We start from the raw sequence: 13,311 nt of genomic DNA on the forward strand, positions 1-13,311 counted from the left end.
GGATCTGCATATCGTATCCAATCCAGTCTTCATCATCGCTAATATCTAACTGTGCCTTTCGTGGTCTGAGCGTCAACACGAGCGTCAACACGTTCAAGGGCGTGTCGCTCGACATCATGGATATAGGGGCCTCCAAGTTTCTACGACTTCCGCTGCAAGATGAATGAGCTCGAGCGCCGACTGGGCTCCGTGCTCACGCAGGAGGGGGGGGGGGGGTTACGACAGTGAAAGAAGAGCTCCTACACGAGCTTCAGGTCGTGTCCATAGGTCTGCACGAGCGCCACGTACTTCTTCTTGAGCTCGACCTGGATAATGGAGCGGTTGAGCAGTCCTTCGAACGAGCCCCAGCAGTGTACGGCGCCCGAAGACGGTCAGGCAGTTGTCTAAGCCCCTCATCAGCTGGAACCTGCCGTCAGTGGCCGGCGATCTCACGTGGTGTCGTGGCCTGGTGGAGCGTATCGAGCACCCGATGAAGAAGCTGCGTGAGCCGATGGAGCGCGAAGAGGCCAAGGAGGTCTACAAGGTCTACAGCACCATCATGGCGTCGATGCAGGAGTACGAGAACCAGAAGGTGGAGGAGTGGAGTCGCGACGTCGAGGCGTCTTCGCAATCTAAGCTCAAGTACCCACTACTGCTGCGTCACCCGCAGACGCGCTCCTTCGCGTCAACTTCGACCCAGTGCTCGCGAAATCAAGTACTTGCGGCTGCTCAACGTTGAGGTGCCTCAGTCGGCGCTGCAGACCTCCGCCAAAGGGGAGATGTTCCACAAGTGCCGAGGGGAGATCATGTACACCGTGGAGACGAACAACGCCATGATCGAGGGCGTTCACCCGCTGGAGGAGTCGCTGGTGCGTCGGTACATCCAGAACAGCAACGCGTGTGTTGGGCGAGGCATTGAGAAAGAGCGAAGGCATTAACTCGTTCATTGACGAGTGTCGCAAGGCCGCGGAAACCGAAATGAGATCGTGATGAACCTCAAGGACAACCTCAACACGATCCAGGACACACTCAGTGCCTCGAACGTGCCTCTGCTGGAGCTCCAGGCCTAGCCTGTGGCCGTGAGCAAGCACGAGCGCCAGCACAAGAGCTACATCGTGCAGCGAATGCTCATATCCGCGAGGGCGCAACGGAAGTCCATCGCCGACTGAATCAGTCCAACACGGTCATCATCAAGAAGGAGGCTCGAAGTCGGCGAAGGACCAAAACCGCCTGCCCATGCTGGAGATTAAGCTCGACCTGATCGATCGCGAACCACGTGCAGTTCAACTTGGCCATTGGTGAAAACCACGGCAGGGGGCTGAGCGACACCATTCAGATATGAATCAACTAGTTCTTTGGCCACTGCCGTCAAACGTCTGGACTCGGATGGGGACGGCTCGTCCTTGAAGGACATGTACTCGGATATGACGATCCCTATCGTGCTGGCCGCGGTCAGCGAGTACCAGGAGGAGAACGAGGTCATGCTGGCCGCCTTCGAGGGAAAATACGACGGCTACGGCTACCTACTGGAAGAGTACGCTGTGGGTGAGCTTCCAGAAGAGCACGTCCGAGCGATACACGCGCACGTCATGAAGCAGCGGAAGATGGGGGCGACCGACTACCAGATCATCAAGGCCTGGAAGGTCTACAAGGATACGGAGCCGCTCGTGAAGAACATGCCGACGGTGCTGCCTCTGATCAACGATCTCCACTCGGAGGGCATGCAGAAACGACACTGGGGGGAGGGGGGGGGGCTGTCTACCATCTGCCCCATCGAGCCGAAGGACCCCAAGTTCTGCCTGGCCAATCTGCTGAAGCTGAACCTCTACATGCACGTGGACTGCGTGAAGATCGAGAAGAAGCTCAAGACGATCGAGAAGCTGTGGCGTCCCTCACAAGTACTCGGGCACATTCGTCATGAAACCGTCCGAGGAAGTGGTGAAAGTGCTCGAGAGCAACCAGATCGAGCGGCAGACCAAGATCGGCATAGGCTAGCTGCTGTGCATGCGAACCGAAAGGCCAAGTACCAGTTGCTACCAGCACGAGCTCTGCTCGTTGTTGTGGACGAGTTCGAGTTCATGGGCCGTCAGACCGCGTCACGCTCATTCCGACTTGTGGCTTCTTCATCACAATGGCTCTTGGTTACGCTGGGTGCACGCAGCTGCATGAGAACCTCAAGATGCTTTTGCGCTCGTGCGCTATGCTATATATGATCCGACTGGACCTGAAGCGCATTTGGCATAACATGCTCATGCCCGAAGTCTTCAGGAGGCACGCATGCCGGTCATTAAGTTCGTAACGCTGTACGCACTGAGTGGCGAGCTGGTGTCCAGGAAGTTCCGCTACGACTGGGGGCACCGAGCCGTCAAGTAGTCGCTGGTAAAGCGAGCCGACGTCGAAGGTACAAGATGCCCTACGTGACTTCAACAACCTGCATCACGACCCTTTGATCTTCCTTCATCTCATCAACGACCTGTTCACCGGTGTCGAGCGCCCAAGGACAACTCGGAGCCCGAAAGGCGCCTCTGGTACTATGCAAGTCCAAGTATCTGCAGAACACCGACGTGTTCTGCCAACTGCAGTTGATCAAGATGCATTTTCAACTTGAATCACAAGGAACCCAAGCTGATCGCCCCGAAAGCCTTCCTTACCGAGGCGAGCGACCGAGGCGAGAGAATGCCTCCCAGCCATAGCAAAGGTAACAAAGTTATTGTGACTGCATTGCTAAAGCTAACCCTGCTAAATGCAACAATTTTGAGCCAATAGTCTTCAACAGCCTGAGGTCAATTTGTCATTACAAGAAATGGGACCGAAGAAGAAACGTTACCGGCGCTGCCACGGCCCTGATGGCCGCTTCGTGCCTTCTAGCGGACAAGGCACACACAAGAAAAGCAGTGGCGTGATCAAGACAGCCAAGTTGAGCAGAGAGGAGCAATTGAAGGTGCTACGTGACTACGCCAGGCGTAAGAGAGAGAAGGCCCGCGCATACAGAGACCGCCACAGGAAGGAAATGCTGGAGCGATATCACCGTCTTCGAGGCAAGCCTACAGCAGCAGCTGATCCTCCACTTGAAAGCGCAGCAGCAGCAGGAACGACGGCAACTGGAGTTATTGATGGTACATCAGACGTGGAAACGGTCGCTGTGGAAGATAAACCTGACGAAACGGGAGATTTTGTTGCATCTGGCGGCGTTTTCGGAGGGAACCAAGAAGCTGAAGGGAAGCAAGAAGATGACACTGACGACACCGAGGAAATGGAAGAAAACCAAGAGGATCCAGTGATCGCCCGAGTTTTGGCTTCGTACACGTCCATCACCAAGAATAAGCACGTGGACAAATTTCGTTTCCCAGATCTCCCATCAGATTGGGAGTTTGAGGTTGCAGATTGCCCTCGCTAGGAGCTATTTGTGACGGATGATCTCCGGGGTATAGGAGTGAGGACCTTGGAAGATATACCCCGGAATCACTTTATTGAATATGTGGGTGAGCTGATAAGTGAGTACGATAAACTCTGCGTTCCTGACGGGAGATACCTGATCGAGTTGGTGGTCAACGCGGATAACCCAGATGCCTCCGTCTACATCTACCCAGACAAGTTCGGAAATATCGCGAAGTTCATCAACCACAGTTGTGCTCCCAACTGCACAGCCATGCTCGTGAACGATGGTACAGCACGCCGGATTGCTATAATGACGCGTAAGAAGATCAAGGCTGGAGAGGAGCTGACGTTCAAGTATTCTGACAGCAAGGAGTACTTCGAAACCTATTTCAGATGTGTGTGCAACACTAAGAACTGCATTAGTAACAAGATGTAGTGACACTGATTTTTTTAATCTATTACAAAACCATGAGTGTTCGGTTGGCGAGTATACATGAGTCATGATTTAGTTGTATCAACGCGTTACAGCGGGCTCGGTAATTGAGGACATCATCTAAGGTAATTTAGCCGGTAATATACATACAAGTATCAAGTCAAATGACTTTTCTGTGTCGTTTGGCCGCACAGAATTATCGCATTATCTTGGTTTGGTATGAAATTACACTTTTCGATAAAAAAACACTTGGACATCAATCCAAATGGCCACCCTGTTTTATCTTGGTTTTGCATTGGGCTCTCCATGATAAGCCCGATTTCCAATATGGAAGAAAACCATCGGGCACTGCCTGGTTATCTGAGCCAATTGTTGGCGTCTACAACGCTAATTAGGGTAGCAACATCATAACCTTCCATATAGTGTGCACCTTACACTCTTATAGCAGTTAGAAGCATTATCTTCCGATAAATAGCTGGCCCACTTGGCTTGCAGATCTTTTATTTTGATTTCTGTATGAATGGGAGCCATCTGTTACCATACCGCTGAACAATTAGTGACATACACCAATATAACGGCCTACCCACGCACACACAACTGTGACTATTTGCAGGGACACTCGATCAAGCATTGCCGCTTTGATACGGTATTCTTAGCGACACCAATTTCACCCTAATAACTACTGACCCACACGCTATTGAACTGAATACAATGTCTAGCAGAGCTTTCGGCCTACCAATCGCTGTGGGGGCTACCCATAACTTTACCCTACAACGTATACGAGCCAAACTTTCATGTGTCTCGACTATTTGGTCTATTTCTGCTTCTACATCACTTTTAAAAGCGACGACCGCTCATTAGCGAGCTTGGTACAAGGTTTAGGGGGCGTTCAGTCTACCAATCACTTTGTGGACATCCCTGAATATCCTACAACGTACACAAGCCATAAGTCTTGTTCTATCATACAGTAGTAGTTACTACATCCTCAATCCTGTAAGGAAAAGAAAACAGCTCATATAGCCGGTCATACCTCATGTTTTAGTACATGTAACAGAGTTGCCCTGACATGAAGCTCTTGATTTGCTGTATCGCACACTATTTTTTCAAATGCGTGGTCACGGCAATGCCCGGCCGGCATTGGGCGATATTGGCCTGTTTAATTGATCGGATTTTGCAGGTGTCGAGTTTGAATTTGCAGCGTTAATAGCCAATAAAATTAAAGGGTTTTCCCTTACAGATCTTTGATGTTGGCGTTTTGTCCAATCAGAAGTGTTGTGGCAAGGCAATTCGACCAATCAGACATGGAGATTTTAACACTGATTCTCGCGTTGAAAGGCGACGCCACATCTGAACGATTGTGACCAACTATATCCGCACCTATGTATTTCGAGTGCTGCTGCCTCTAAATATGTAGGTAACCACTACTAACAACAACTAGTACACACAACATGTAGCATAGTAGCAGCGGTGAGGCGGTAACGACCTCGCTTTTCGAGCTCTCTTTGTTACCATGCTTGTAATAGCCTAAAGATTGGCACCCCAGGTCCAAATGTACCACAGGTCGTGCATACCACAGCCACGGATTATTCTTTCCCTTACATTACTGTTTACGTTAGTCGCTATACGGTTTATAGCAATCACAAATTAGACAGAAAGAGAGGTATGTTTTATCAGAAGACAACATGATTAATTCCTAGTAGAGAAACAAGTCGATTCCGCTCTTCCCGACTGAATATCTAATGAACCACCAGTCCTTTCCTCGTGAAACTTTACTACATTACTGTATGGCTCCCCACCATTGTACCTGTCAAGTTACAGCACCATCGGAGGGAGTGCCAATTAATTAGGCACCTCCGTTCAGGTAAATCGGCTGTTTTTGTCGCCTTTCAACGCAAGAATCAGAGTTAAATACGAGCAGTTTGCAGCCAATGGTTTTAATTTATAGTAGTTATTGTGCCTTGCACACATTTAGCCACCCTGTTTTAACCGTCATATCGAGATGGCTCAGCAAATAAAATAACTGTATAAACAGGCCAGTACCCATAAATTGATCCTCCTAGAATTGCTCGCGAGACTGAATGTGTGCAATACGTTCTAACGAGCAGCAGATACTGTGTCTGATGTGGAAATGCCAATCTAAAACGGCATTCCCAGCAATATGAGCTAGATCGATCTCGATGTGAGTAGTGGGCCGAAGCTGAGCCATCAAATCAGGGGTGATGCATGGATTATGTGTATACAACAGCCCACGAAGCCCAGAGCGGCTGGGCGTCCTCGCGGCAGTCGAGCACTTCACCTTACACGATGACAATCGCTACCATGTCACAACGATCCATTAGGCAGTCGATCTTGTGCGCTGACAGCAGCAGTTGTCGTGGGTATGGCCTTTTGCCAGAGATACAGTAGACTGCCACCAATCACGCTAGATCATTACTCCGGTAGTTATCCCAAGCCTCGTCGTTCACTAGTGATCCGCGTCAGCAATACAAACCACATCGGATGGCACTGCAGAGGCTTCTTCATCGTCCGTATCGTCGATAACTCTCGAAACAACTGCTTCGACATGTGGGCAGTGGCGTCGTTGCGGGCTGGAGCTTTATGTCCGCGAAATTGAAAATGAGATCAAAAGCAATGGGCCGGTGATGCTCAAGAGAAATGAATGGTTCTGGGAGCTCGGAGGTTGATGTGGTCTTTCACTATAGTTTAGGTTATAGTGTACGGGATAGGCGACGCCAAGCTGAAAATGGGTTTATACGAATTGAGTAAACTTCGTGAAAAGAGTCTCCATTTAACGCGTATTTATATGTTTTCTTAAAAACAAGTAATGACATTTTCTTCGTTGGACATCCGTTCTCCGTTCAGTACAGACAAGAACGTTGTATGTGAGCGGCAAATACATAATAAAGAGTGAGGCTTTGGCCATGTCGAACGTGCAGTCAAACTGGACCTACTGCTACATGGCGACAAAGCTAATCTAGCGCAGCAGTCTGTAACGCCCAAGTGCGGCAGCTCGCTCGGCAGTTTGGTTTTGCCTAACACCACCAGCGACGAGGATGTCGAATAAGATGAAGTAGAATTTGAACCTGGCAACAAGCGATGGCCACGACATTGACAGGATTCGGAATGACCTCTGAACAGTACCTTGGATTAGCTGCATTATATACATGACATATACATATATATGCTTGCGCATTGCTACTTACATCATTCTTGTTCCATAAGCAAAACCAATTGACATACCCCGGCCCCACCAAACCGGAAGATGGCGGGCAAGCTTAGTTCCAAACGAATATTTGGAAACGTAACGCCGTGTGTAGTTATCAACATTACCAAAACATCAAAACCGGTTTCTAGTTGCTAATATCTTTCCCATCATTACACTTCCTACGAAGTAGGATGCAACGATCGGTCTCACATGATTTACTTCGATTGTCGCAATTCACTGCGAGGACGGAATCAGTGATATTCAGGGTGACCACAGGAACCCATCGGGCTCGTATGGTTGCCTACATTGTATATTCCATATTGTATATCATGCCAAACGTACTAGGACGCATCTGAACAAGTGGTACCAAGGCGCGACCCGGTACACCTTACAACAAACAGGAAGCAAAACCCGTGAACAGTGTATAATCAGCCAGCAGGCTAAATACGAATCACGAAACCAAATACGGCATCCGCCATCGTCGTGCGCCCCGAACGCGTTCTACTAACCTGTGCGTTGCGTGCTCGCAGGTGCGGGTGGTAATGGCCAGGAGCCGAAAGCGACCTGGAGACGAGTAGTTGATACGGACGTGCCTGCCAGACCGTGAAGTGGGCTTGCAGCAACCGCAATCGGCATGCATCGCGAACAGGGTTATCGTACTTTCGGCCTACTAATATGTGCGTTGCGAACGTGTAGGTGCGGCTGTGTCACGGGTACCGATGATTTTTACGTAAAAATGACTTTTTACTTTTTACGTATTGGCGTCGCCTATCCGTCGCATCATACAAAGCGCAAGAGAGTTTAATTCATCGTCCCTCCCCCCAGGAAACCCACAGGCACCGCCCCTTCCCATTTCCAGATTTTGCTGTCGAGCGAGATGCCGGCACGACACCGTCATTCATCGTCGGACGACGACGCAGAAGAAGAAACCAAGGGAGACCTCGGGCCTGTCGCTTGCACCCACACAAAACACCCTGGAGCTGCAGTCACTCAGTCGGGGGTTGGCGACGACGAAGGCATCGCGACGCAGCCCGACGACCCGGCCCTGACCCAGCTCAACGCGGACGGTGAGGCGCGGCGTCGAAATGACAATCAGCTACGAGCCGAAGAAGTCAGGGCATCACAGGGCCACACGACGGGTCAGTCACAACCTCCGGAGCTCACGCACCAAGATGATGCCGCGCCGCAAACAACTTCTGCTGCGGATAAGCACCGCCAAGGTGACACCCCGGGGCAGGACGGTTCTGCAGAAGCTTCCAAGGCGTCTGAAGCCTTTAAGACACGATCATCTACCGAGACGGATGAGGCGAGGCGGTTGAACGCCTTTTCCGTCCAGGTGTATAGTGTGCGAATATTCCGGGAGAACAAAGTCTCTTAGAACTTCTCATGCGGATACACCAGAAGATGTCCGCCCGAGATGGCGTGTGTTCCTTGTGACAATCCCTCTCGGGTCGTTTGTCTTCGAACCAAGGAGCTCGGCCGAGTTGGTGAGTTGTTGTACACTGTTGGGTTTCCGAGCGGGGTGTGATACGTATTTCCAAATGTAGCCCCTACGACTCTGGACGAACCACAAATACAGAGTTACACACAAATACAAATATCCGCCACTTATTCTTTCGGACCCTCGGACGGTGGGTCACTACTCCAGCCAACTAACGAGTCGTATCCAGGGTACTGGTCAACCGTGGGCGACATCAAACGCGCACTACTCCCAAATCTACTGAGAGGAAATAACCAATATCAATACCCTAGCACACAATAGGCTTTCAGCCAAGTTCCAGGCGGCGCTATTCACTCCGCCCGAGATGTAATCGATAATATGAAATGCAGGACCTCGCTCTGGGCGAGAATACGGTGCAACTAGGAAATGAAATAGGCGGATCACCCTGAGACGCCTGTACGCCCCAGTCCCCTTACCTTACTTGGCGTACTTACTTCAGGGAGAGATCCAACCACGGTCGTACCTAGCCGCGGTGCCCGGTCGTCCTGCGCTTCCTGCTCTTCTTGGCGGCTTGCGGGTTTCAGGGGAAAACGAACTCTGTTTATCTTTTACTCTGTGGCTATCTTCCTGCAACTTAGACATGCATTCTGCTTTTCACTTGATTTCACTATACCTTGGTTGACGTCGACATCCCGGCCGAGCCGAAATCCAGTGTAGAGTCGTGGGTACAAATCACCTCCTTCAACCTTCCACGGAATCTTTGCCCATCCTTGGTCGGTCTGCCTGGTCGGTCGGAAACATCTTGACTTGAGTATACCTTGATCGTATCTCCCAGACTTACACCCGGCCAGAGTCGCAAAATGAGTTAGCGATCGGCCAGGGTCGCTGGTCGATATGCATCCTGGGCGAGTCTTCACCGGGTCCCAGATCCTCGTACTTGTCGCGCAGTCCACGTCATCCAATCATCCAATTTCAGCCAATCATACTGCGCCCAGACCAAAATCCAATTTTCCGTCGTGTCAACCGCCCATCTCGTCTTGCTTGGTCACCGATGCCATTTGCCGAAATGATCAAGCTTGACTAGACCACACGATCTGATGTCTGGGCGGAGTGTTGACAACCGTTTCGATTCGCCCGGGCTTGCAACGGTCGCGTCCCTTCTGTGCTCCCTCTCCCAGCCGAATCTTTCTCAGCCACGTCTGAGGCCATCAATCATTCGCTCGGGCTCGCCACGACCTCTCCGTTCACAACGCAATCTGCCACCTCGCCGACACACGATGTCCACGAACACCTCCGACGCCGACCTGATCGCCGACGCTGCGCTGCTCCCGCTTGAGCCGCTGCCCATCCCGGATGGTGCGGCTGGCGGTGGCACCAACAACTCGAAGGCCGACCCGAAAGGCAGCGACAAGGGGTCTTCCGCGAACGCATGTGGTGACGAGGCGATGGACACCGGCGACGAGCGCGACAACAACAATGCGGATCACGATGGCGAAGCGGTCGAAGACGGCGACACGAAAGGGGAGGAGAAGGGCAACAATGCCGACATGGAAATGGTCGACGACGCCGCCGGCATTTCCGCATCCGGCCAAACCATCGGCGCCACGTCCGGGCGGACGCCTTCGGGCGAGCAGCCCCAGCTCTTCACGGCCAAGATACGGGTCGTCAGGGGCATCCGCTGGGGTCTACGCCGGTCTTCCATCTTCTGGACTTCGAGCAACTCATCGAGCACATCCGGGCGGGGACTCTCCCTTCGCGTGACCAGGGCCCGCGCGGCATCCAGAACGCGTTGCCGGCGCGCTACACTGTTCCGCCGGAGCACTCTCTGGGCGGGAAGTCCTTCATAGTCGGTGTCCCAGCGGGAGGCCATGCGCACCGCGAGAGTGCCTTCCTGTGCGAGGGGTACGGTGGTCTGGAGGCTATGATGATGTTCGAGGGTCTGTCCGAGGTGGACCTTCAGCACCTGTGCGAGCTCATCGGCGATTCGGTCGAGGTGCGTGAGCTGATTCTCCGCCCGTACCATGACCAAGACACTCCCAGCCTGACTTCACTGGAGGCACTCCTGAATTCGCTCGTCGCTCGTCGTGAGTTTGCGTCGCTTCTCATGTATTTCCCCGTCCATCAACTCGCCCAGAAGGTCTTCTACACAGTCTCCACGATTCGCCATCTCCTCGCCCGAGATCGTCAGCGTCAGGCCGTCTTCGACGATATTGACGGGGAGTCTTCTGCGGCCGAGCTCCTCCAGCTCCGAACAAAATACGACCAGCTCAAGCGCGACGTCGTCTTCGTGGACGAGTACTACCGGCAGCAGCTCAAGTCCGCCAAGGAGGATTCGGCCTGAAGCCGGGCCATGCTGGACGACAACTTCAGACGTCTGGCCAAGGAGAACTTGGAGGAGACTTCGGCTCTTCAGGGGAGAGTGGATGAGCTGGAGACTCAACTGGCGTATGCGAACACGCAGATCGCCCACCTCCAGCGTTCCGCCCAGGAAACGCGTTTCGACACGGCCAGACTGATGGACTTCCTGAATTCCGGAGGGACTGAGGTGCGAGGCAACTGGCCACGTCTTCGCAAGCTTTTCCGTCGTTTCCAGAACGGGGCCATTCCGCCCGGAGACTGGAGAACTTGGATCACTGTGCAGGCAGTTGACAAGCCCTACCGCATGTATCCTCCGACCGCTCCTGGACGAGAGTGATGACGACGAGGGTGGTGCTGATGGTGACGCTCAGGAGGAGAAGACTGAGGACAACCCTCCTCCGGCCAGTGTTCCAGTGGCGACTCCGCCCAGGTGCACGCAGCAATCTTCGCCGGGGTCATCCAAGTCGGGGTCCGGCCGGGGTTCTTCGTCCAAGAAGGTCAAGGTTGTCCAACGTCGTCCCAGTGCCCACCCAAAATCGCAAGTCGGTCCTCGTCCGCCAAGGTTCCCGTTGAAGCTCTTGGTGCAGGAGGCCTGCGCTCTCCTCCCGGAGTTCATCGCTTGGCAAGATCTCCGGCCAGACGTCCAGTGGCCTATGCGCTCTGGGGTGGATTATCACGAGGCTGTCAATACTCTGGGCATGGACCAAGTTGGCCACGGCCACTTCCACCGGGACTCGCTCCTCAAGATGTTGGCAACCATGATGTACCACCGTAAGCTGGACGAGACACCCTGGGCGCAATACGTCCCTGTTTCATACTACAGGATGGCCGAGGTTATTTTGGACGATTGGCTTGACAAGGAGTACGTTCCTCCGGCCTGGCCACCTCTACGTAATCTTGCCGAGGATCTCGTCGAAGACGCCGAAGCCTCCAGCAGTTCGTCCGAAGATGACAAAGCCACCGACCCGGACTACAACATCGGCGATGCAGTCGATGAAGACGACGACAACGACGAAGATGACGAGGTCGAAGTGGTCTAGGTCACGCCAGCTCCGGCCGAGAAACATGATGATGAGGGTGACGATGGAGACAGCAGCAGCAGCAGTACTGGCGACGAACCTGCCCGGAAACCCAAGCGTAAAGCGTCCTCCCAGAGAGTGCGGTCTTCGTCAGATTCCTCGTCCGAGAGTGCCAGCCGCGTCAAGCCCAAGAAGCTCACGTATTCTCCTTCGCCTAAGCGTCCACGTCAGTCTCGTTCCGGTTCTACCTCGGGCAAGAAAACTGGCAGCCTGCGTTCCCGGGCGAGGACTGAGCTGGAGAAGCGCAAGTCGCCTCTCGCCCGGAAGAAGTACAATGAGCTGACTCCAGCCGAGTTGGCCATGATCGAGCAGCCGACCAAGGGTGTCCTCTCGTGGCGTCGTCGTGGCATCCTGAGCCAGTTCACGCCCAAGAAGAATGGCCACGAGAACCAGACACCCGGCTTTCCGGAGTACTGTCTGAAGGTGGCCTGGAACGTCTCTACGCGCGCTGGCCTGCAGTTGAAGCTGAGTATGCGCGGATCGTGGCCGCAAAACCCTGGGAGGGGATGTCCCGGAATCGGGTCAAGGTCTTCTACTTCCACAGGCGCTCGGAACTTCCGGCCGGGTTCGAGATCACGCCGAAGTCTTCTGGTACATGCTCCACCGGTTCTCCATCAAAATCAAGGCGGCCAAGGGCGAGCCCGTCGATCCGCTCAAGTATCTCCTGGCGAACACACTATACGATAGGCGTCGGGAGCAGCATGAGAACATCGGTCGCGGCATGGGGGATCGTGTCAAGCGCATCATCAAGAAGGGAGTCCCTGCGTCCGTCTTCGACGAGCCCGGCATCTGGGTTTACCCGGCCAAGATCTGTTACATCTACTTGACCGACTCGTCCACGTTGAACGCGCAAGGTGACCCATACAGCTTTGCCGAGCAGAACGAGAAGGCAGAACGAGTGGAGCCCAGCCGGACTCAGTGGCCGTATTACTGCACAGACTGCGACCGAATGGCTCACGTCTCGCATGACCTTCGCCTCCGCGAACTCTCGCCCGAGGAACGCGCGGCCAACCCTATCTCGCACACGGTAGAGTAGTTCGGCCGAAGTAGCAGGGGCTATGCATTTGAGTAGCGTAACCTCCACTAATTCAATTCCACCATCTTCGTCACTTTGTCGCTTTCATGCTCTTTGCGTCGTTCTCGTTGTGCCTCACTCAGGGTCTCATCATCACCACCATACTGGATCCAAGTCAAAATATCATCATCGTCAAAACATCTCCATAATCACTCGGCCAGACCGACGCGGCCTGGCGTCTCACCCACACCTCCCAACCTTGTCACCGCCCAGAGTCTCCTGCATTAGGCCATCCTGGGCGGATCATTGTTTCACTTCAAATCACACTCCATTTCCACGAAATTACACGAACGACGATCTGGCCCGGTCAAGAATCCCCGCCCGGGGTTACACACTCGGGTGAACATCTCCAGCCTGCATAGC

General features: G+C 53.2%; 3 protein-coding genes across 3 annotated transcripts; all 3 read left to right on the top strand.

The window, feature by feature from the left end:
• Nucleotides 1-3,403: 3,403 nt before the first annotated feature.
• PHYSODRAFT_468255 (hypothetical protein) lies at nt 3,404-3,793 on the top strand (the record flags this gene model as incomplete). Its single annotated transcript, XM_009518349.1, has 1 exon — nt 3,404-3,793. A coding segment is annotated over one exon (390 nt), but the record flags the coding sequence as incomplete, so codon positions are not given.
• Nucleotides 3,794-7,872: 4,079 nt separating this feature from the next.
• PHYSODRAFT_322893 (hypothetical protein) lies at nt 7,873-8,373 on the top strand (the record flags this gene model as incomplete). The annotated part of the gene is made up of 1 exon (XM_009518350.1): nt 7,873-8,373. The coding sequence occupies one exon, from the start codon at nt 7,873-7,875 to the stop codon at nt 8,371-8,373; it is 501 nt and encodes a 166-aa protein (XP_009516645.1).
• A 1,340-nt stretch (nt 8,374-9,713) lies between these two features.
• Nucleotides 9,714-12,909, top strand: PHYSODRAFT_322894 (hypothetical protein; the record flags this gene model as incomplete). Its single annotated transcript, XM_009518351.1, has 6 exons — nt 9,714-10,097; nt 10,154-10,752; nt 10,780-11,071; nt 11,127-11,819; nt 11,856-12,342; nt 12,401-12,909. 6 exons carry the CDS (start codon nt 9,714-9,716, stop codon nt 12,907-12,909), a joined length of 2,964 nt encoding a protein of 987 aa, XP_009516646.1.
• Nucleotides 12,910-13,311: the final 402 nt, after the last annotated feature.

The sequence above is a fragment of the Phytophthora sojae genome (genome assembly GCF_000149755.1).
Source record: "Phytophthora sojae unplaced genomic scaffold PHYSOscaffold_1, whole genome shotgun sequence".
In the NCBI taxonomy this organism is placed as follows: domain Eukaryota; phylum Oomycota; class Peronosporomycetes; order Peronosporales; family Peronosporaceae; genus Phytophthora; species Phytophthora sojae.